Source organism: Balaenoptera musculus, chromosome 3 (genome assembly GCF_009873245.2).
Source record: "Balaenoptera musculus isolate JJ_BM4_2016_0621 chromosome 3, mBalMus1.pri.v3, whole genome shotgun sequence".
In the NCBI taxonomy this organism is placed as follows: Eukaryota; Metazoa; Chordata; class Mammalia; order Artiodactyla; family Balaenopteridae; genus Balaenoptera; species Balaenoptera musculus.
In genome coordinates this window covers 105,985,688-106,006,881 of record NC_045787.1, presented here as the reverse complement: position 1 = coordinate 106,006,881, position 21,194 = coordinate 105,985,688, and the positions used below count along the sequence as shown (strand labels likewise).

Below are 21,194 nucleotides of genomic sequence, written 5' to 3'. Positions count from 1 at the left end.
GCTAGACTGAAGATGGGGCAAAGGGAAAGTTCTCGGCGCTGGAAGCAAGCCCTTTAGCTTTGCAAATGTAAACAGTGTGCTGTTTTATAGATTCTAAAATGGATCCTTTTAACTGTTCTCCCCCCTTTCCTTCTGATAATCTCTAGCATTATCAACTAATGTAAGGAAGTCCAGGGCAATGTGTTAAGTAATGTGGTTGTCATCTTGCTGAGCCTTTCCTCACCTCTGCAACTAGAAACATCTATCTCTGGGTCTCACTAGCCACACTTGTGAAATAAAACTGTTCTAGAATTTTACAGCTGAAATGGACCTCTGAGATCATGATCTTTAAAGTTCCACCCAGATCTAAAGTCATATTTATCCAAATATCAACTTTTAAAAAGAGAAAATATTCTTCCTAATTAGATAAATGTGGTAATTAAATGGATGTTATAGGGTATTTGGTTTCCTGGTTAGAATAAGTTATCACTTTTATTACTTTTAATTTTAGATAAAGTTTCTGCATATGTTTTAGCATTTCAATAAATGATGTGTCTTGATCCTGTTTCTAACCCCCTTGCAATTCAAGACACTGGACTATTCTTTTGCTTATGTTCTCAAGGTCTTTATTTACATCAGTTAAAAGAATTTTGTTACCCTACAAAACTGTAGACACTTCCAATTCAAAGAATAATGTATTAAAATCAATTCAGGTTTCCTATAATAAGGCCTTGTCACCTTGCTTGCATGATCTGCAAAAAAGAAGGGAGAACGCAGAATTCACAAGTATATTACTCTAAACTTTGTTGTACTGACATTCCTGAACCTTTGACATAATTCAATTCACTTTTACTGAAAGGTTATGATATATCTGATTTTGTACCAGACCCTAAGCTACCTTGGGGCATCTTTCTATCCTCAGCACATGTTTAGAACTTAGTAGGTTCTCAAAATGAGTTTCCAGAATGAGTATAGAATAAATGCACAGGTCCTGCTTTCAAGGAGCTTAGAATCTAGTGGGAAAGGCAGATTTTGGCCCAGTGAAACCCATTTCAGATTTCTAACCTACTGAACTGGAAGATAATAAATTTGCGTTGTTTTAAACCTTAAAGTTTGTGGTAATTTAATATGGTAGCCACAGGAAACTGACTCAAGTTCACAGAATTGTTTCAGCTGTGAAAAGGCTTCATTGGGGTGGTGTTTCATGAGAGGAAGGGCCAGGACTCAGTGGAGGAAAACAGGTGATGTTAGTTAAATCCTTGCTACTCATAAAGCATGGTTGGTCTCTTCTGAGCAGGGCTGGTAGAAACTGGCTTTTTTTTTTGGAAATGCAAAATGTCAGGCACAGAAGCCAGACCTATTGAACCAGTCAGCATTTTAACAAGATCCCCGGGTGACTTGTATTCATATTAGACTTTGAGAAGCACTAGGTTAAATTTATTAAAAACTATTTTAAAATGTGTAGAAATCTTTGATTCTTCTTTTTGGACACACAAGTTTGCTGGAAAAAAAATTTAAACATAACCCTAAGAAGAATGCTACATTGCTGTTCGTTACACTGACCAGAAAAAAAAAAAAAATTTCTACTGCTCTTAAATAAGAAGGCCCTTCAATAAAATCCATTTACCCCCATGGACAAAACATTTTCCTTCTTCAAAAATTTCCATGAGTTGAAAGATTACAAATGTCAAAAATTTTATACCTTTAAATAAATATTCGAATCCCTGGAAGAGTACTCAAAGAGCCATGCTGTGGCGAACAAAAGCACTTCATTCACATAATATGTTTTCTCTAATTACTTTAATATAAAAGACACCAATGTTTCATATTTCACATAATATTTTAAAAAAAGTTTTAATACCCTATAATAAGTATTAAATGAAAATAAATTTATTGAATGGTAGTAATGACTGCAAAAGTAATACTACCAAATCATTACTGAGGCCTTTTGCATTAACAGTAATTGGAAGGTAGGTGGAAAAAATTTCAAACAAGAATATGGATGTTTTAAAACTACATTTTATCCAGCCTTTATCTTTTTGCTAAATCTTGTGCATATTAGAAGATGTATTCAAGATGGTTATAAAGCTATTCAGCTAAAGTAATACTTCAAAGATCTTAAAACAGCCCTCCACTAATGATACGGTGTTGCAAATCCTCTCATCTGTTTACAAAATTAAAACAAGCAATGAGCGAATGAGTCTTTCTGGGTAAAAAATTCAGTTAAAAAAGAGAACATTAACAGAGAATTAGTGATGGTGAGCAGAATAAGAAAATTAGCATAATTAAGAAAGATATGTAATTATTCAACATAACTTTGTCTGGTTAAACCAGTGCAACATAATAAATAACTTGACTGCATTGTGAGCGAAAGGGGTAACACGATCCAGAATCCTGTTTTTAAATTCTCGTTTAATAATCCTATTTCAATCAACCTGTAAAGTAAAAGCACTGAATCCACATTAACATTATAACATACATTTTACAATAATACAAAAGTCAAACTATTACTGGTACATCTTTGTCTTTAACTGTGCACAATTTAAGAAAACTTCACAAGAGTGTGCACTTTTGAAAGTATGATCAGTGTATATGGTATAGAGAAAACAGGAACCTCCATTATAATTTTTTAATAAATAAAAGCACATTAACATAAAAAGAAGGTAAGCAGCACCTGAAGCCTTTGACATTTGTAACTAAATGCTGGTACCCAAACGGTCTAATTGGTTAAGTTTTACTAAAAGGCGCAAAAAAGGAGCCAATTTTTGACTTAACATTTTAATTCTACTAGAGACATGAGCTTGTCTGGGCTTACAGTCCTGTCCACCTGATGGTGGGTAGCATACCAGTTCTCCACATGTCTTATACTTTGGAAAGCAGACCCGACTCTGGAGCACTCGCCTTAATTAGAGTCTGAATTTCCTTGAATTTTGGATGGTCTTTATCAGCCACCAGCTGTAGCAGAACAGCTTCACTTGTAGTCACTATGATCCCAGTTCGAGCAAGACGCTTTAAAAAAAAAAAGACAAATCAAGAAATTAAGCATGAGAATGAACACTATGTTAAAACAGCAAAAGGCACGCCAGGACACAATGATTAGTGTCCTCTATCAAAACCATGGCCCTTAGCCATACCATCAAATTCAGAGATGAGGAGAGATTTCAAACTAGCCACACCACAAACCCTTTATGATGGTTCTCAATATTAGTAATAAGGACTAGAAACAAGTAAAAGAGAATAGGCAGCCAATATTCTCACTTATATGCACCAGGGACAGAGGGAAATCAAGGCTAAGGACTGCAAAACAATGATTCTTAATTTCTTTTTTTCCTCTCTCCAAATATCTGACATTAAACTGCATGCCCTTCCCATAAGTAAGAAATGCTGGTGGTGGTAGAAGAGCCTCATGTGAGGTTTAAGAATGTGCCCCTGGATGACAACAGAACCACTACCATTGCCACCATTGTAAGCTTTTTAGAATCATAAAGAGGAGTATAAAATTAAAGGTTGTAGAGTTTCACTGACAGGTGAAAGAACATCCTTGCCAAACTGTTCCAGTGGAATCATAATAAAGAGCTAAGGACAGAAATCTCAAGGAGGGGGAGGAGGGAAAGGGAAGGAGGAGGGCAAAGAAGAGAAAGTGGAGAAAAGGGTGGGAGAGGGGAATGGGAGGAGAATTCTAGAGCAGAGAACCATTTTCTGGATGTATTTATCAGAAACCTTAGGGAAAAAAACAGACCAACTGTTTGTTACCCCAAGCAACATTCACTGTAAGAGCCTTAGAAGATGAGGTGGTTAGACACGATTACTATGCAAGTTAGAGGAAAAGACGTGGATCAGTGTCTCGTCATAAAGGGAGTCACCTGAATAAACAGGACATCCCAATAGAGCCAAAGTAAGCCCTTCAAATGGCTGCAGATCCACAGACCCAACCTTCCCACTGGCAGACTCTTCCTTTTTATCCCCAAGGATGCCGAAGGGAGTGTAAGCCATAGCCTACTTATCAGATAGCGAGCTTGGACCTCAAACACCAGCACAGGAGTGTGCAGAGCAGGCTGACCACAGCTCTGGAGAAATGAAAAAACAGCAGAGGGTTACACAGGAAAGAGGAAGAAATAAGTGAGGCTGCTAGTGTCCTTTACGTTGGGACAAATCCCAGAGGCTGAGTCATCACTGAGTTCTTTAAAGACTTCTGGAGACTCATTTCCTCCTGCTTGCTTTTCAGTCAACTCCGACTATCATATCAAACCCTCAGAAATCTCAAAGGACTGTGTGCTTGCTTCAGACAGCAGGGTGGGGAATAAGAGTAGCTGCAGCTCGGTGCCGTGAATGTCCAGCCATCCAAACGCAGCTCTCTCCCTGGGTGCCCTGCCTTCCTTACTGCTCCCTGTTGAATCAAGGGACTTTCAATCAGTCTGAATCTGAATCATACTTTCAACGTCTGTGAAAGTGCCTTCTATATTCCAAAGTGCAAACAAAGGTCAGTTCTCAGTAATCTTTCTAGTTCCTTCATGAGGCAGGAAGGACAGAAAACTGTTTCCAGGTCTGAGGAAGAAATGTGATGACCCAGGAAGAAGGCAGCTTTTTTCCACAGTGCTCTCCTGACCAGACTAGAGCAGCACCGGATCCACCCTAAGCCAACAACCCTCAGGGATGCTACGAGTCCGTACACTGTGGCCGGGGCAAGCTGGGACACTAGAGGCACACAAAAAAACACTTTAGTAAACAGAAACTTACATAAAATTATTTAACTTCAAGACTGAGATATGCCCAATATTGATTGCATTCGAAAGTAATCAAGCCAAGAACCTGTGTTAGGGGAAGGCGTGGCTCACGCCTTTGCTACGAATGCAAAGTCTTTAGATCAGACTAACAGATCTTCCCACGGTGCCTTCCCAGCCCCAACCTAGAAGGGTACCTGAGCAGAAAGAGAACAGCGGCACTTTTTCCAGACACCGGCAGGTTCCTGCCCACCACCCTGAGCTATGAGGACACCTACAATACTGGTCCCACACTCACTTTATCTCCTGGCTTTAGAAGCGGCAATTAAAACTCCAGCTGTTTAATGCAAATGGGTACATGGCTTAATAGGCTTCCTGAGTTCTTCCCTTACACTTGCAAAACCAGTCCAACTAGGCCGAAGGAAAGGAAAGGTTACTCTGACCCACAAACCTAAAAATGCAATAACACAAAGCCAAGACAGCCTCAGAGAGGGTGGGGGAAAAAAAAGACTAAACCCACTAAATCCCCAAGCAACACTAACAACTCCCCAGAAGTACAAGGACATCAAGTTCAAGAGACGGCTTTATTCTATTTTGTCTCACATTTACTCTACAATTGTAAGTTGAAAGAAAAATGCCTGACAGACGGTAGGTGCTCAAAAAATTTTGTGGAATAAAGCACACACCACAGATCCTGGCAGAGAAGTTTTAATAACGGTAACTATAAATCTTACTAGTACAATGGTCTTAACAGGCAATATGGGGAGTCTCAGGAATGACCTTAAGTAGTTGTGTTCTCAAGGGAAAAAGAAGAAGGGGAGCGGACCAGATCCCTATTTCACTTTCATAGTCACAGAAGAAAAAAGGAAACTTAACATTTCTCCCAAGGACTGAGGGACTAAAACACCTCCATAGCAAATTAAGGCTAGGAGGAGAAATCTGAAATGTGGCACCCATCTTCCCCCATCACCACCTGACCTGCTTCTTCTCTCCCTCTCAACCTCACTGTAAGCCAAGGCAATGCTGGCTGCTCCAGCCTCCTCCAAATCCAGCCCAGACCAGACTCCTTCCTTCCCTCCTCAGAACTTCTCAGGACTAGGCCCTTCTGGGGCTTGGAAGCTGATATATGCTTATACATTTCTGACCAGATGAACCTCGTGAAGACAACAAAAACAAATAATAGCTACAGTAAAAATAAAAGCAACAGCTAACATTTGAGTGTTTACCATATCAGACACTGTACTAAGTGCTATCAACACATTACTTCATTTAATCTTCACAAAAATCCTCCCATGTAATGACTGTTGTTTCTATTTCACAGTCGACAAAAAATTCATCCGTCAATCTAAGAAAGAAACAGATGAACCTATTTGCAAGGCAGGAACAGAGACACAGACTTAGAGAACGGACATGTGGACACGGGGGGAAGGTGAGGGTGGGATGAATTGGGAGATTAGGATTGATATATATACACTACCGTGCATAAAATAGACAGCTAGCAGGAACATGCTATAAAGCACAGGAAGCTCAGCTCGGTGCTTTGTGACGACCTAGATGGGTGGGAGGGAGGTCCAAGAGGGAGGGGACATAGGTATACATATAGCTGACTCACTTCATTGTACAGCAGAAACTAACAAAACATTGTAAAGCAATTATACTCCAATAAAAAAAAAAGGAAGAAATGGAAAATTTTATTCAAGCCAAAGTGAGGATTATAACCTGGGAACAGCCCCTCAGAAAGCTCTGAGAACTGGTCCACCCATCAGAAGTCAAAGCACAGTTACAAAAGTTGAGACAGAGGGCTGTACATTAAATGACCTATTATTGACAGTTTACATAATCCAGATCTAAGTGCCACTGTGGTGGGTCATGTGACCCCTTAGAAGATCAAGAAGGAATGTTATCTTTTAAGGGGTTGTCTGCTCTTTATGGTTGAGCAGGTATTTCTGCTGATGGGAGGTTTGGTCGATGCATACTTTAGATACACAATGCACAGTAGGGAGGAGAGAGGAGGCCAAAGGGCAAAGAAAATTTTTTCGTGTTTAAATTTTTCTTGTCGTGCCATAAAAATATGAATTTTATTTCACATCACCAATGAGAAATCTGAGGCAAAGATATTAGGTAATTTGTCCAAGGACACAAATTTACAAAATGCCAGAACCTGAATTCAAACCCATATTATCCCCCCACTGTTTAGACTCCTCCTAATCAGTGAGATTACAGACCACCTCTAAAAGAATGAGGCTCAGATGGTAAACGGCTGTTCTTATTCTGAGTCTTGGTAGAACACAGAACTGCCAACAATCAAAATTTTCTGTAATAAATGGTATAATAAAGACGTCTAAAAAACTTGAATGTAGGACAAAAGTTCTTGAAATCTCTTTACAAGCAAGGAAAGTTTCTGGTTTTGTATGTTCTTAGTTTTTCGCTTCCTTGGACACACTTCAAGTTCTGGACCTCAGCGTTACCATAAAGGTATTCAAAGAAGAAAAGAGCTGCCTGCCGAGGTAGTACGGATCTGACGGTGGAAGTGTCTAAACTCAGATTACTAAGGAAATTTGAAAAGTGGAAACTAACTATGACTGTAAGAACAGCTTAAAGATCTCTGCTGAGAGGGGAAGAAGCAACACTTAGTATCTAACTAACCAGAGAACCCAGTAGTCCAAGTGGACTTGAAAATAGTTGAATAAAATAAATAAAACCATTTCCACCTATAATCGCAAAATAGGACTCACTGCTCAGGAATAAGAGAAGGGATGGCCAACCAGGGCCTTAAAACCACTGCTGCTGCCAGCTACCTGCCTGCTTCTGCATCAGCCCTCCCCACTGACTTGAGTCTCCTTTCTTTCCTCTCTTTCTTATTTGCCCAACTCACCACCCTAGGGAACATTTTAGGCTAGAGAGATGATTGAGCAATCCTACAGAGAAAGTGGCTCACAGGTCAGCTTATGCATGGAACACTGGAGGGTTTCAAAAAAAAAAATCTACATCTCCCATTCTCAATAAAAATAATCAGTTAAAAACTCAGCAATTCAATCCAGATTGACATTACTTTAAAGCTATTATAGAATTAGAATTAAACATGAAAGAGAGAGAGATGACAATGCGGAGTGAAGGCTTCAAAGGATTAATCGTGGGAGTTTGTTTTTCAACAGTCTCGGAATAGGCAATGCTTACGTAAGGCTACTGTTATGCAACACTGATGAAAGTCATCAACTCCCTGACTCTGAAGTACATCTTGACACTCCACGCAGAGAGCCATTAAACACTGTGTGTGAGTGGTGCCCACAGTCAGTGACACACCTCCTATTCCCAGAAATTCAAGTCTGAGGAAATCTAACACATGGCTGAACCAAGCTTCGGCCCACCATACCCTAGGTGTTGGCTAGACCCTGTTAGGCCGAGTTAAGCCTAGGTGAACCGTTTTTAATTTGCAAATCTTTCAGTAGTTCAGAGTAAGCTTACTGGAATACCTCTTAGCTCATGTGCAAAACTAGCAAAGTTACGACAGAAGATGTAAAGGAGCGTTTGGCATCACTAGACACCTAGAAATAAAGACAGAAGATGTAAAACAGGATATGATGATGAGACCTCAGAGGTTTGTCGTGCGTAGACCCCGGAAATCAGTCTGACTGTTGTCAGACCAAGCTCAAATTTAAGAGGTAGATCTTTCACTGCTGTTACATATTTAATACTCTCCAAATTTACTTGGAAGCCTTGGCTAATGATTTATTTTAAAGCAGGACAATTACCTCAAGAGCAAACATCCTGTCCATCATGCTTCTCGACGACGTGGCATCAGCGACAATATGAACCTCGATACCTCTGCCAACGAGCTCCAGAGCTGTCTGTTGGATGCACACGTGGGTCTAGTAGGAAAGTAAAAACCATATGTAATAACGTGGCAAACTACAAGTATTTTACAAATGTGCAGCAACACGGTAGAGCAGAAAGAGCACTACAGGTCTAATGGCCTTGTCCGCATCTAGTTTTGCCTCCAACTCAGTAGTGATCTTGAGCATTAACAGCATTTCTGGCTTTGGCTGCCTCTTTGTTAAGTCAGGGACTGCATTACATCAATGTTCTTTGTACTGGGAACCTTGAACATATTCTTAGAGCTCTGTGAGCACTTTTTTTAAAGACTTTCATCTATGTCATCTGGACGACCTTCACACGGCTGACTACTACCACTCAGTTTTGATGCCACTCGCAGTTGGGTTTATTTCTGTATTCACACCAAGTGCCTAACACAAAGAACGCGTTTGCAGTACTGCCAATTGAGATAATGGTGGGAAAACTGAGTTGTTATAAGGCACCCAGTAGTAAAGGTAGGCCAAGTTAAAAATAACTTGTAGCACAGGCAAAAAATACCCAGCATACATCACCAGAAAATGAATTATACAGATTCCATCTTTGTAAGTATGAACTTTTAACAATTCATCAGCAGAGAATAAAGAGTAAAAACATGCTCCAACGATAAGTGGATTATATAACCAATGAAAGCAAATTTTAATAATGCCAACCAACCTTATCTTCATATGACAAGAGGGCTGTGAAGAATTATCAACTGACAACTCATTAAAATTAGCACTGGAGGACTGCTCAAAGATGATTTTGATTAGACATGAGGTCTAATCATGAACAAGCAAGAAAAGTGCAAAAGTCAGCATTTGGTGTGACATATTTATACAAATAGGCTTCCTTTATTTTATCATTCTTTAAGTCAAAATACAGAAATATTTAATATATATCTAAACCTGAGGCTACATCTTCTACTATTAAAACCTACTACTCTGAAACCTACTATCAAAACATCATGGATGTCTTAAGTTAATATTATTTGGATTTCACTGTTTTTATGGTTTTCATAATTTTAAAATTTCAGTTCAAGAGGTGTTTAAAAGCGATGAATAAATACTTATATTCTGTTTCTACATGACAAAAAAACAAACCAAACAAAAAATCATTTTAATCAGCATTAGGAATCCATGAGTATTTTTTTTCCTTTAAAAAAATAGGTACACATGATTCAAATGTGAAGGACAATGAACTACATGACTTCTAAGGTTTTTCGAGAACAAAAACATGACCAAGGTGAGCTCCTATAACACATAAATAAACATACTGTCTTTGGTGAAAATGTGTTCCAAAAGTTGGGATTCAAAGTAAAGGCCCAAGAATCAATCAACCTAGATTCAAATGCAGCTTCATCTAACTTTAACTAACTCTATGACCTTGGGCAAGACACATACCACCTGTGTTTGAGTTTTCTCACCTACAATATGAGACCAAAAGTACTTAGCTCAGAGGATTGCTGTGAGAGTTCAACAAATTAATATATATAAAGTGTTTAGATCAGTGCCATGCAAGTAGTCAACACTTAAAAAACGGTAGCTATTTTCTATCAGTTACCTACATGGTATTCTATATACAAAATTACATTCTGGAAATAACAAGTTTTCTACAAATGATATTGTGTCCAAAACAGAACAAGAGGTACTCACTTCTACTCCAAATAACACAACACTCCTGACTCCAGGAATCTCTGCTAATGCTGCTTCTACTTCCGGTAATACCATTGAAAACTTGGTCTTTGGAAGTACCAGTTTTACACCCGTTAAATCAATTTCTTGAACAGTGCTTCCAAGACCTTTAGGGTACTGTTCTGTTACAATAACTGGAATTCCTAAAATCCGGGCCCCTTGTAACTGGAGGAAAAAAAAAACCACAAAGATAAGTAGCAACATACATATGTTTGTGTATGAATCATGCTTTAGCAAATTGGAAAAAATGAACAAGCAAGCATACCAATCTCTGTCCCACACTAATAATATCTCCAAAATACTTGATGGCTGGTCTGAACCTCTCCTGCATATCACAGCAGAAAAACACAGTGCTCGAAGGTGTAAGATTTCCCAGGGTAGTGAGCTGAGGAAAAAAGAAAAAAAGAATGATTTCGCATTTGTTATACAATGACATTTATTTTCAGCTGGAGGTCAGTAAAGAGAGAAAAACATTCCTGCTGTTTGACCCATTAAATCCATTTCTACAACTATTGTCTAAGAGAAATGATATGAATAACAGGAAAAAAAAAATTATCCCCAAAGATGTCCACTGAATTGCTTTTAATAGTGAAAATGAGAAATAAACCAAGAACGAACAATACAAAAATGATTTCACAAATTTTAACACATTCACATGACAAACATTTTTTAGCCTATTAAAATAACATATGTGTATGTTTTCAAAAAAATGTGCACCATCTAAGAAGAAATGCCATAATCTAATGTTAATTTTAAAAACAGAGCACAGTTCCATAGTATTTCAATAATGTAAAAATATGAATAAAAACTGGAAGCAAATATATGAAAATATGAACACGTGGTTATATAGTTAGGGATGTTGATAACATTTTTTCTTAATACCTTTCTTTTATTTTTCAAATGCTATTTTAAAACATTTGCTAAATGTTATTTAAAAATATGTATTACTTTTATAATAAAAAAACACTAAAAAACTTAAATCTGATGATGGCATTGCTTACAAGAACAAAGAATAAAATTTAAATAATCTGTAGCAAAGATTATGGAACAAAAAGTAAAAAAACAGAAACAAATCTAGATATACTGCTATCATCAACACAGAAATATTAAGTTGGTATTCTCAAGAATAACTTCTTAGACTTCAAAAAAAATGCAATGAAATGATGCCAAGCACATCACCACTGTCAAATGGAAAGACATAAATTTGACATCTGAATGCTTACACATATTTATCACAATCGGGAAAGTCAATGAATTAAGATGAAAACTGGGTATTAGATTACCATGCTTTACATTAATCGCTGTAGTTGGTCTATTATAACAACTTGGGCCCAATATGGATCTACCAAAAAGTGAAAAATCACTGCTGAATACAAGAATTTAATTCTTAAAAGTCCATGGTACTTTTCTTTCTACCTTCTCAAATTAGAGAAAGCTCTGGAAAGGATGCAGTCTGATCATGAATGAACCCATGCCACTACTCTTACTAGGCACCCCGTAAGTCTCCCCTCTAATTAACCTAAACCACCCACAGACAATAATTACTCATAATTTTATAGAGGAACCTGAGTCCTGATTACATGGTGGTGGCTTCACCACCAGCCTGGCCCTACACTCTGCCTTAGTATCTGTGCACATGGCATACTCCCAAGAAACAATTACTACAAGAATTAAATGAATCATCAAAAGGAATCTTTTATCCTTAACAGTATGACTGTTCTAGTCAGTTTGCACTTTTATTTATCTGTGTCCTGGTCTGAAGGACTCCGGCACCTTAATCTCCCTCTGGTATTAACTCTATAGGTGTGCACTGATTAACCATGTGCAGTCCAACACCAAGTTCATGTCAGAATGGGAGTGCCATCTTTAATTCTAACACTACGTGGAGGGTTTTCCTACTCTGCCAATAAAGTATGTTTAAATAAATATTCAAGCATCTTAAATTATATATGCCGTCTTTGGCTGCTTCCTTACTTAAATTTTTAATGCAAGTACCATGCTTCCATTTTGGTCATTATCAAAAGCAATGAGTCTGATGTATATGTAAGTACTTAGGGTACTTTGTTGAAAACCAGTCACTATGACCATGTATCTTAAATTCTCAGTAAACATTAAATCTTGGCTCAAAAGGCTTTAAAATCCATATATATATATTCTTTTAGAAATTTGAACCAGGGGTCCCTAGTCATCCATAATGTGTTGAGGGGACACTATGAAAAGCAGTTTAGCTGTAACTGTCTTGTTTCAAGTAACTGTAATGCAACTTAGCAATCTTGCCATTCTACCACATGGGAATACCAGCAAGCAGGCAAAATAAAACTCCCAGGCACTTGCCTAAGTATGCTGGATGGCCATGCACTAACACACAGCCTACACTTGCTTGGATCTCCAGCTTTCAGATCTTATCTCAGACTGTACTGACTAACTCTGTATACATTCCTAACAAGTTTGGTTGTCTGGATTATAAATTAACACAGGATTGGAAACAGCAAATCTGAAAGGAAACTGCTGACGACAGGCAAACTGATAGCAGCAAGAAATGACAGCTGAGGAAGAAAAGATTCAAAATACAATAAAAGCAGATCAAAACTCAACTAGTTCTCAGTCTAGACTCCAATGAAGGAGTAACAAGCTGTATGTAAGTTATAAATTGGGACAAAATCATTTTATCACACTCATTAAGAAAATAAGTTACATAATATTTCAGGACTACCATATAAAATGGTCAACATATTGAAAATTGGGATATTTAAAGGAATAAAACCTTACCTAATCAGATATCCTAGAATATTCAGACTTGTGGTCTCCTAGGGTTCCTGTTACCTGGTGCTTCCCTATACCTCATTTCAGCTGTGAGGTACCTGTTCCAGGCAGGGGACCACATCAGACGTACGTCATATTAGACACAGATTAAGGAGGTCAGAAAATGCAGCCCTGAAATCCTTAGCACCCTGCAAATCCTTTCTAGTAAAGGAATTCATCATCTATAAACCTTCAGTTAAAGAAAGAAACCATAGAGATAAGTGGGCGAGGCATATTTTTATGCAGAGATGACTGGTTATAATTTCATGAAACAAAAATGCCTTAGATATTCTCCTCTCCAGGAGTTGACATCCTCTTGAATATGAACTGCACTTAGTAATTTGCTTCTTCAGAGTATAGAGGGAGGGTAATGGTGAACACGGCCTCAGCCCGGTGATCAAGACTGAGGTAATCCATGGTGACAGTATTCAGCTTTGATATGTGATGAGAATGACCTTCATGATCCTCCTCTCAAAATCTCACAACCCTGGTTGAAGCATGAGGAAAACATCAGATAAACCCAAAATGAGGTCATTCTACAAAAATATCTAATCAGTACTCCTTAAAACTGTCAAGGTCATTAAAAACAATGGAACTCTGAGAAACTGCCATAACCCAGAGGAGTCCAAGAAGACATGACAACTAAACGTAATCAGTATCCTGGATTGGATCCTGGGACAGAAAAAGGACATTAGGGAAAAGCTAGTGAAATCTGACTAAAGTGGCGCTCAGCTTATAGTAACGTACCAATGTTGGTTCCTTAGTTGTGACAAATATGCCACAGTAATGTAAGATATTAGCAAGAAGGGAAACTAGGTCAGGTATACAGGAGCTCTCTGTACTATCCTTTGCAACTTTGTTGTAAATCAACACTATTCTAAAATTAAAAGTTTATGAAAAAAAAAAAAAAAGGTCTCCCTATGCCATAGTAGTAGGGGGTAAAGATGCTACTTTATGAATAAACTCCATATCTTACAAGACAGAAAAAGGAGGATTTGAGGCTACCAAAACAAAAAACAAACAAATAAAAAACTACTGAAAAACTCTAACCAAACCCCCTATCCACCCCAAATCCACATGAATTTCAGTAACTGTTGTTAAATTACACACTGACTCTATAATTCAGGGACTTCGTAACTTGACTCAGAAATTCCTCTTAAACCAAAACCTTGTACATAACTAAAAGTGCTGCTCATCGTCAAACATGTTGCAACTGCAAGATAGCAAATTAAAAGTGACCTTGACCAAGTGCCATCACGAGTAAAAGTGAAGCAATTACAGATCAACACATATTCAAGAAGTAAGAAGAAATCACATATAAAAATAAATATGTGTATATACATACACCTTCATATATTTATATACATAAATCCCTACACATATACATATACATAATAGATACATATTTCAATATACATATTTCAATACAAAAAGTTGATCACAACCAATGGCCTCCTCAAGCAACAGTTTAAGAGATAAATTTCAAGTATAAATTTTTTGTCCACTTCCTTAAGAACTGTCTTCGCTGGCATTCAACCTTAGATTTCATATTCAAAAGACTCCATCCCCAAGTCTCATTATTACCACGATCATAACAGTATTTACCCTCCTTCACTTCCACGTGTGCTCTGACCATTTTCTAACAATGGCTGCTACATCTGCAAGGAATCTGCTCCTCCCTTGCTCGGTTACTCAGGACAGGCACATACACAGTGGCTGGCCTTGCTTAGTGATACATGGTGCCCCACTTCTGTTCTCTCCATAAACGTGATGCACGGTGAGTGTTGTATGTTGAAGTGTGTGCTCCAAAATTCACATGTTGAATTCCTAACCACCAGTACTGCACCTCAGAAAGTGGCCTTATTTGGAAATAGTCACTGAAAACATAATTAGTTAAGATGAGGTCATACTGGAGTAGAGTGGGTGCCTAATCTAACATGAGTGGCATCCTTATTAAAAGGGGAAATCTGGGCACAGAGAAGGCCATGTGAACATGAAGGGAGAGATCAAGGTGACGTGTCTACAAGCCACGCAATGCCAAAGACTCCCAACAAACCACCAAAAGTCAGGAGGGAGGCATGGAACGGCTTCTTCTTCACAGCCCTCAGAAGGAACCAAACCTGATCTAAAGCCTCCAGAATTATAAGAAAATAAATTTCTGTTGTATAAGCCACTCAGTCTGTAGTATTATACTTTGTTACAGCAGCAACCTAGCGAACGACTACAGTGAGTAAACTGTATATCTTTAGGAATGATTAAAGTTTGGAATTGTAAATGTGATGTTTTCAAATTTTTGGTAGTCTATTATAGTCACAATATAGGCATGATGTGCGTGGGAGAGGGGTCTAGAAGGGGATGTGAGGTATTATTTTACTGAGAAGTGTTTCCAAGGAAACCTGATTACCACAGGTATAGTAAGGCTTTGTTCCAGTACTGACTCAAAACAGAGGTCTGTGACATGACTCTCCCAGGTTACAATAGTGCCTACACAGGACAGCCCAGGGGCATTAGAATCTGCGTCCAAATGTCAATTTCACTAATTTCAATTACATGAAATGCAGCAAATCATTAACATCTCCAAACAGCTGCTTCTTAATCTGTAACAAAGTAATAAAAATAGTATCTACCTCATAGGGTTATTTCAAGGATTAAATCAGCTTCATGTAAATCAATCAATAAACGTATTAGGTTATTGTATATCCCTCCTATAGGAAACATGCCCTGAAGGTCAGCACATGTTAAAAATAGTTCTTCTGTAATGAGATTAAAATACCACTTACTACTAAAATCCCTTATGAAAACAATAAATATAGAGAAAGAAATACTGATATTGCCTAACTTATGTTAACATAGTCTACAGAATTAAGAAATGATTCATAAAGTGGATTTCTAAACGTCACCAAAAGACTGACAATTACATGATCTGCTCCTGGCAAAACGGTTTGGGGCTTTTTAATTTAGACTGCAAGAGAATATTTATTTCACTCTTATTTTACAACCTACTCACCTGCTGTAAACACTAATGTCACTTACATTGAGGTTACAACTCCAGCGAGCTTTCTAACTGCCTAAGGGAAGCCAGACAACTACATCAATTTCAGTGTTAAGGACGATGGATTTCTTTAGATTGTACCTGAGGTTGGAGTGAAGGTGAAGCTGGCCAGATCCCAGGAACACAGTGATATCTGAATCTACTTTGGATTCCCCTTGGCAAACTAAATGAAAGAAAAAATTTCCAAACACAGTTTGGAAATTGTGTTTAGCTCCCACTCAAACACAGTTTATTTATAGGTAGCCTCTAATGTATCCACAAGAGGCAAAATGTGTACAATGCTTTGGGCAGTAATCTGCAATGTTAAATTTTTAAAAACTGGGCGGGCAGACAATATCATACCCTCAGGATCCAGCTGTTTTCTCCAGTGCCCCTGACACTGTGTGCCTCCCAAGATAGTTCCTGCCTGCTTCTCTAACTCAAGAGTTCCAAGCATTAGCTTATCTACCTGCTCCTCCTACATGCTCCATAGCAAAGGTTCTGAAATCAGTAATCACCACCTTCCAACTAGCAAGCCCAAGGGAGACCCAAGTCCTTTCCCCTTTCTTTCCAAACCCTGCCTTCTCTCCCTTCCCACCATGTACTCTGGGGTCTCTTCTAGCTATAAAATGTCTACACCTCTGTTTAAAATAATCATAGTACTAATAAACTTCCAAGAAGTAAAACCTGGAGCAGAATCCCTTCCCAATTAACTACCTCAGGAAAAAGTTGAAATAACCTTCCCAGGGAAGCCCTTATCTTCTGCCCACACAAAGCTGCCAGAGCCTTCCCTCCTACATACCGTCTCGCTGGTGTCATTCTTACTTACTATGTCCTTTTCTTCCTCTCTTCTACTTGGGCTCTGCCCTCCCTGGTGACAAGCTGGAAAAATACACTGGTAGTGGTAAGATATCAAATTTACATGAGTTTCCAGGGTTGAATTCTCCATTAGTTAAAACTTGGGATATACCTTGTGAAAAATTAACACTTATAAGTCATAAAAATGACCTAAATTCCCACTGTATAATCCTCTCATTTACATTTCTTCCCCTGCGTCTCAAAATTCCTTAGACTTCAAGCATTTTGACAAGGCTGAAGACATATAAACCGTGCTTGAAACATGAGCTGTCTTCAGCTACCTGAGCTGTCAGCAGACACTCGGTCACTTGGACAGAATATTTCAGAAAAGAAGACACTAAAAAGTTACCACAGCCTAACACTGGCAATGGAGGTCTTAAAGATCAATCCCCACAGAACCAACCACCAGTGCAGTGTGGCACAAGCAACCACTGTGTTTTACAAGGTCACTAGCAACGTCAGTCAGAACAAGCGTGAAAGCAAACTCGGACCCCTGTGTAAATTAAGAGTACATTCTAGAATATATTGTATGTTAGCCAGGGCCACAGAGGCTACAAGGCCTATTCTTGGAGAAATAATAAATGGCATTATTTAAGCTGTGGATTACATGTGGCCAAACATGCTCTTCATCTCTGCCTCTGGGAGAAGGGGCCTATCATCCCCAGATCATGGCCTCACTGACAGGCCACCTTGAGTCTCGCTGAGTGACAGGCATCTGTTCCACAGAAACAATGAATAGCATCAAAACAAATGATGTTACAAGCTCAAGTTTGCGGCTTGTTTTCCATTCTGCTTGATATTTTCATTAAGCATGAAAAGAGAACATAAATGCTATGGCCAGCTGTAGGACCTTCACACGCTTTGCCATGGAACCTCAGGCAATTTCCTACATGTTCTGCTCTTTGGTAAAATGGAGTTAGATTACTAGGTATGGAACAAGAATTGGGTCTTACCCATGTTTACATTCACTGCGCTAGGCACTTACAGCTGCCACTCAAATGTGGAGCGAACTCTAAGTTCTCGTCCAGCCATAAAATGTCCATGTCTCTAGGATTACACAGCCAGGTTCCAAAAAAATATAGTAAAATGGTCATGAAAAGAAGTATCTTCCCTTTTTCTTCTGAGAATATCCATACACATACACACACACACACATATATATATCTCTCTTCATATAAATAGGTATCAGAATAAGTATATGGATATATATGGTATGTGTGTATATCCCTCCACATTATCTATTTTTAAGCTGGGGGAGGCACCTGGCTGAAGAAGTCAAGCTATTGTGATTACTAAAATGAAAGAATATAAAAATATTTTTAAATACTTTAAAATATATAAAGTATCCTATAACAGATGCTTAAGAATTACTGGACTATTTAGTGGGAAAAAAATAACATTTTTAAAAGCATGGGACAGAGTAATGCTATTATAATTATTATTTTAAACATCACCACAAAAAATTAACTATATTTTATCTCCAATACCAAGCAAAAGACTTCAAAAGCCACATGTGACCTGAATTATATAATGCCTTTTGAGAATGTACAAGACATTTCAGGTATATACATATATTTTATTAACTTCTAAACTGATAAGTTAAAAAGAGTTCTCAGATCCAGGCTTTAAATTTTTCAACATAAGAAATCCCATTGTTGGGGAAGGGGGAAGTCTTAAAGACTTGGGGAGGGTGCTAGTTTGGCATAACATCTTGTTAGGTAACAGCCCACTCTCCCTCCCAACCACTACAGGAAATGCATCACAAAGAAGTCTGCATCCTCAGTAAAGCTCCAGATCTCTTCAGCTAGTATTTGGATTCTCCCCTTTATTAATGGATTTGTCAAAGGTGCATCCAGCTTCTTCCATATTTTGGCAGCAGTAATCTAAACAGACTGACAAGGAAGGCTGCAGAGAGGTGTCAGCCGTGAAAACTCTTGAAGGCATAAAAATGGGTGGTAGTAAACACCTACCAACCACAACTCTCCCAAGAGCAGGGCAAATTCTAGGGTATCAGACACCAGCTGCCTCCCTTTTGGCTCTCCAAGGGTTGACCACAGAATCTCATAGCCTTTGCCCTCTGGTTAAAGTATCTGCTTTGGAAGCTTCTGGCCTTCCTTTGCTATCACTTGCTGGAGTAATAGCAAACAAGACCAATTCCACAGACAACTACAAGTGAAAAACAAACAAACAAACAAACAAAACCACCAAAAACTACAGAATAGTCCTCAGAAAATGACACTTGAATATTAAAATGCCTTCTAATCCTGAATCCCACATTTCAGTTTGGTCTTCCAAACAAATGGCTTACCGGTTTCTCAACCAAAAAAAATGGTGGTGGTGTAGTACCTAAAATACACCTTTTGTTCTTGCTTTTCAACAGGATAAATCTTCCGGTGAATCCTCTGAGCTGAGCATAAAAAGAACACAGGAGGCAGATCTGCGTAGTATTAGAGCACGGCTTTTTAAAAATATTAAAAAGGCATAAAATAATCCTCAGGTATGACAACTTTTTCAGCCAGCACGACCAGGAAAGAATGGTCTAGTTAAAGTTGGGTATTTAAGAAGGTGCTGCAGTGCTGAGTCAAACGACTTTTTCAAGGTAGGCAACGTATATATGTAATCAACAGATTCAGTTGACAGTTACTAGGAAGAGGCTAAACAAGGTTATTTCACTTAAGGTTAGGAAAGACTTAAGATCAAAGGAGCTGAAAACTGGGGAAGAGGATGGGTGAAAGGGTATGACTCCTTAAGTTTGTGTTTCCGCAAGTGGTAAACACAACTCCGGGAACAAACCCTAAGGCCAATACTCCCCACAATCTCTTTTCCCCGGTTCTGCATCACCCCAAATAAAAACACAGCTACTCTGCACAACCCTTCGGTTACGAAGGAGGCTGGGACTCGCTCCCGGCACACAAAGCGGATGCCGGCGGCTGAGGACCACACACGTGGGGGCGTTCGCGCGCGCCGCCAATAGCCGGGAGGCCCACGCCCCGTCCTCGGCCGAGGACAGCCGGTGACCGTCACCTTCGGACAGGCGCCTTCGCTGGGCCATCCCGGAGGCTTTCGACAGCGGCACGGCCCTTCCCAGCGGGCGAGGCGCGCAGGGCCCGCCGCCGCGGGGCACCTGAGGAGCGCCGCGGGGACGGGGACGCACGGGGACCGGGAGCTGCGGCTCGGCGCGCGGCCCTCCCGCGGGACCCACCTGGATCTGCAGCGGCACGAGGCGCACCTTGCAGCGCTCGCTCACCGCGAAGCCCTTGGGCAGGTCCACATACTGGCCCCACTCCTCCGCGAAGAGCTGCACCACGAATTTGCGGTGCATGTCGATCTGGTCGCCGTACAGACTGAGGAACTTCTGGATGAGCAGCTCGTAGCCCGCGCCGTGCGGCACGGCTGCGGGCCGCGCGAAGACCGAGAAGCAGAAGAGCACGGGGACCGTGCCCGACGGCGCCCCCGCGCCCCCGCCGCTGGGGAGCGCCGGGACCGCGGGCTCCGCCGCCGCCATGTTCCCCGAGCGTCTGCTGGCTCCGAAACCGCGAGGCGCAGACACCGCCGGCAGCCGCGGCCCCGCCTCCCCGCGCCGCCTGTCGCCTGCTCTGGAAGGCGAGGGGGCGGGTCCTGGCGGCCGCGGCGGCTCCCGCGCCCTTCTCCCTGCCCAGCGGAGGGCGGACCCTGCGGAGGGCCGACCCTGCGGAGGGCCGGGCTGAGGGGCCGGCGCTCCGACGAGCGCCCCCTCCAACTTCCGGCGGCGCGCTGCCCCTCTGGCGGGCCGCGGGGCGCCGGTCGCCTCGCAGACCCTCGACCTGCCTAGGCTGCCCGGTGCTCTAGTCCTCAGAGGAGATCTGTGGCCCGCCTTCCACCCCGCTCCGCCCACCGTCGAGCGGTGTGCTCCGGAAGTTTGGGCCTGTGCTTGGGGACACGGGGCTGCCCGGCTAAAACTGCTGGGACGCGTTACCTGTCGGTCTTGTCCAGAGGCAGGCAGTCCTTGAGGACGGCGGCAGTAATCTTAAAACCAATCGGGCAGGCTGATCGATGCCCTAAGAAGAGCGATGGGAGTCGATGCTTCCTTAGGAGGGCCATCCGAGACTCAGAATTTCATGTTTTTCCACCCCGTGAAACACAGTATCTCTCTAGTCGTGGATTTGAGGTCTTGCCCTCCCTTTATCTCAACCCAATTTCCAGGAGAACTTGGATTGGGAATTGCAAAAAATATAAAGGGGTTTAAGAGTAAAAATCAGGACTTTATATTCAAACTGAGGA

The 21,194-nt window shown here is 40.4% G+C and overlaps 1 protein-coding gene across 1 annotated transcript; it reads right to left on the bottom strand.

Annotated features, from left to right (window-relative positions):
* Positions 1-1,858: 1,858 nt before the first annotated feature.
* On the bottom strand, positions 1,859-20,522 carry ISOC1 (isochorismatase domain containing 1). The gene is made up of 5 exons (XM_036848574.1): positions 20,137-20,522; positions 10,509-10,628; positions 10,205-10,408; positions 8,453-8,569; positions 1,859-2,988 (listed from the first exon to the last, which is right to left on the bottom strand). The coding sequence occupies exons 1-5, from the start codon at positions 20,437-20,439 to the stop codon at positions 2,842-2,844; spliced, it is 891 nt and encodes a 296-aa protein (XP_036704469.1). The 5' UTR covers positions 20,440-20,522; the 3' UTR covers positions 1,859-2,841.
* Positions 20,523-21,194: the final 672 nt, after the last annotated feature.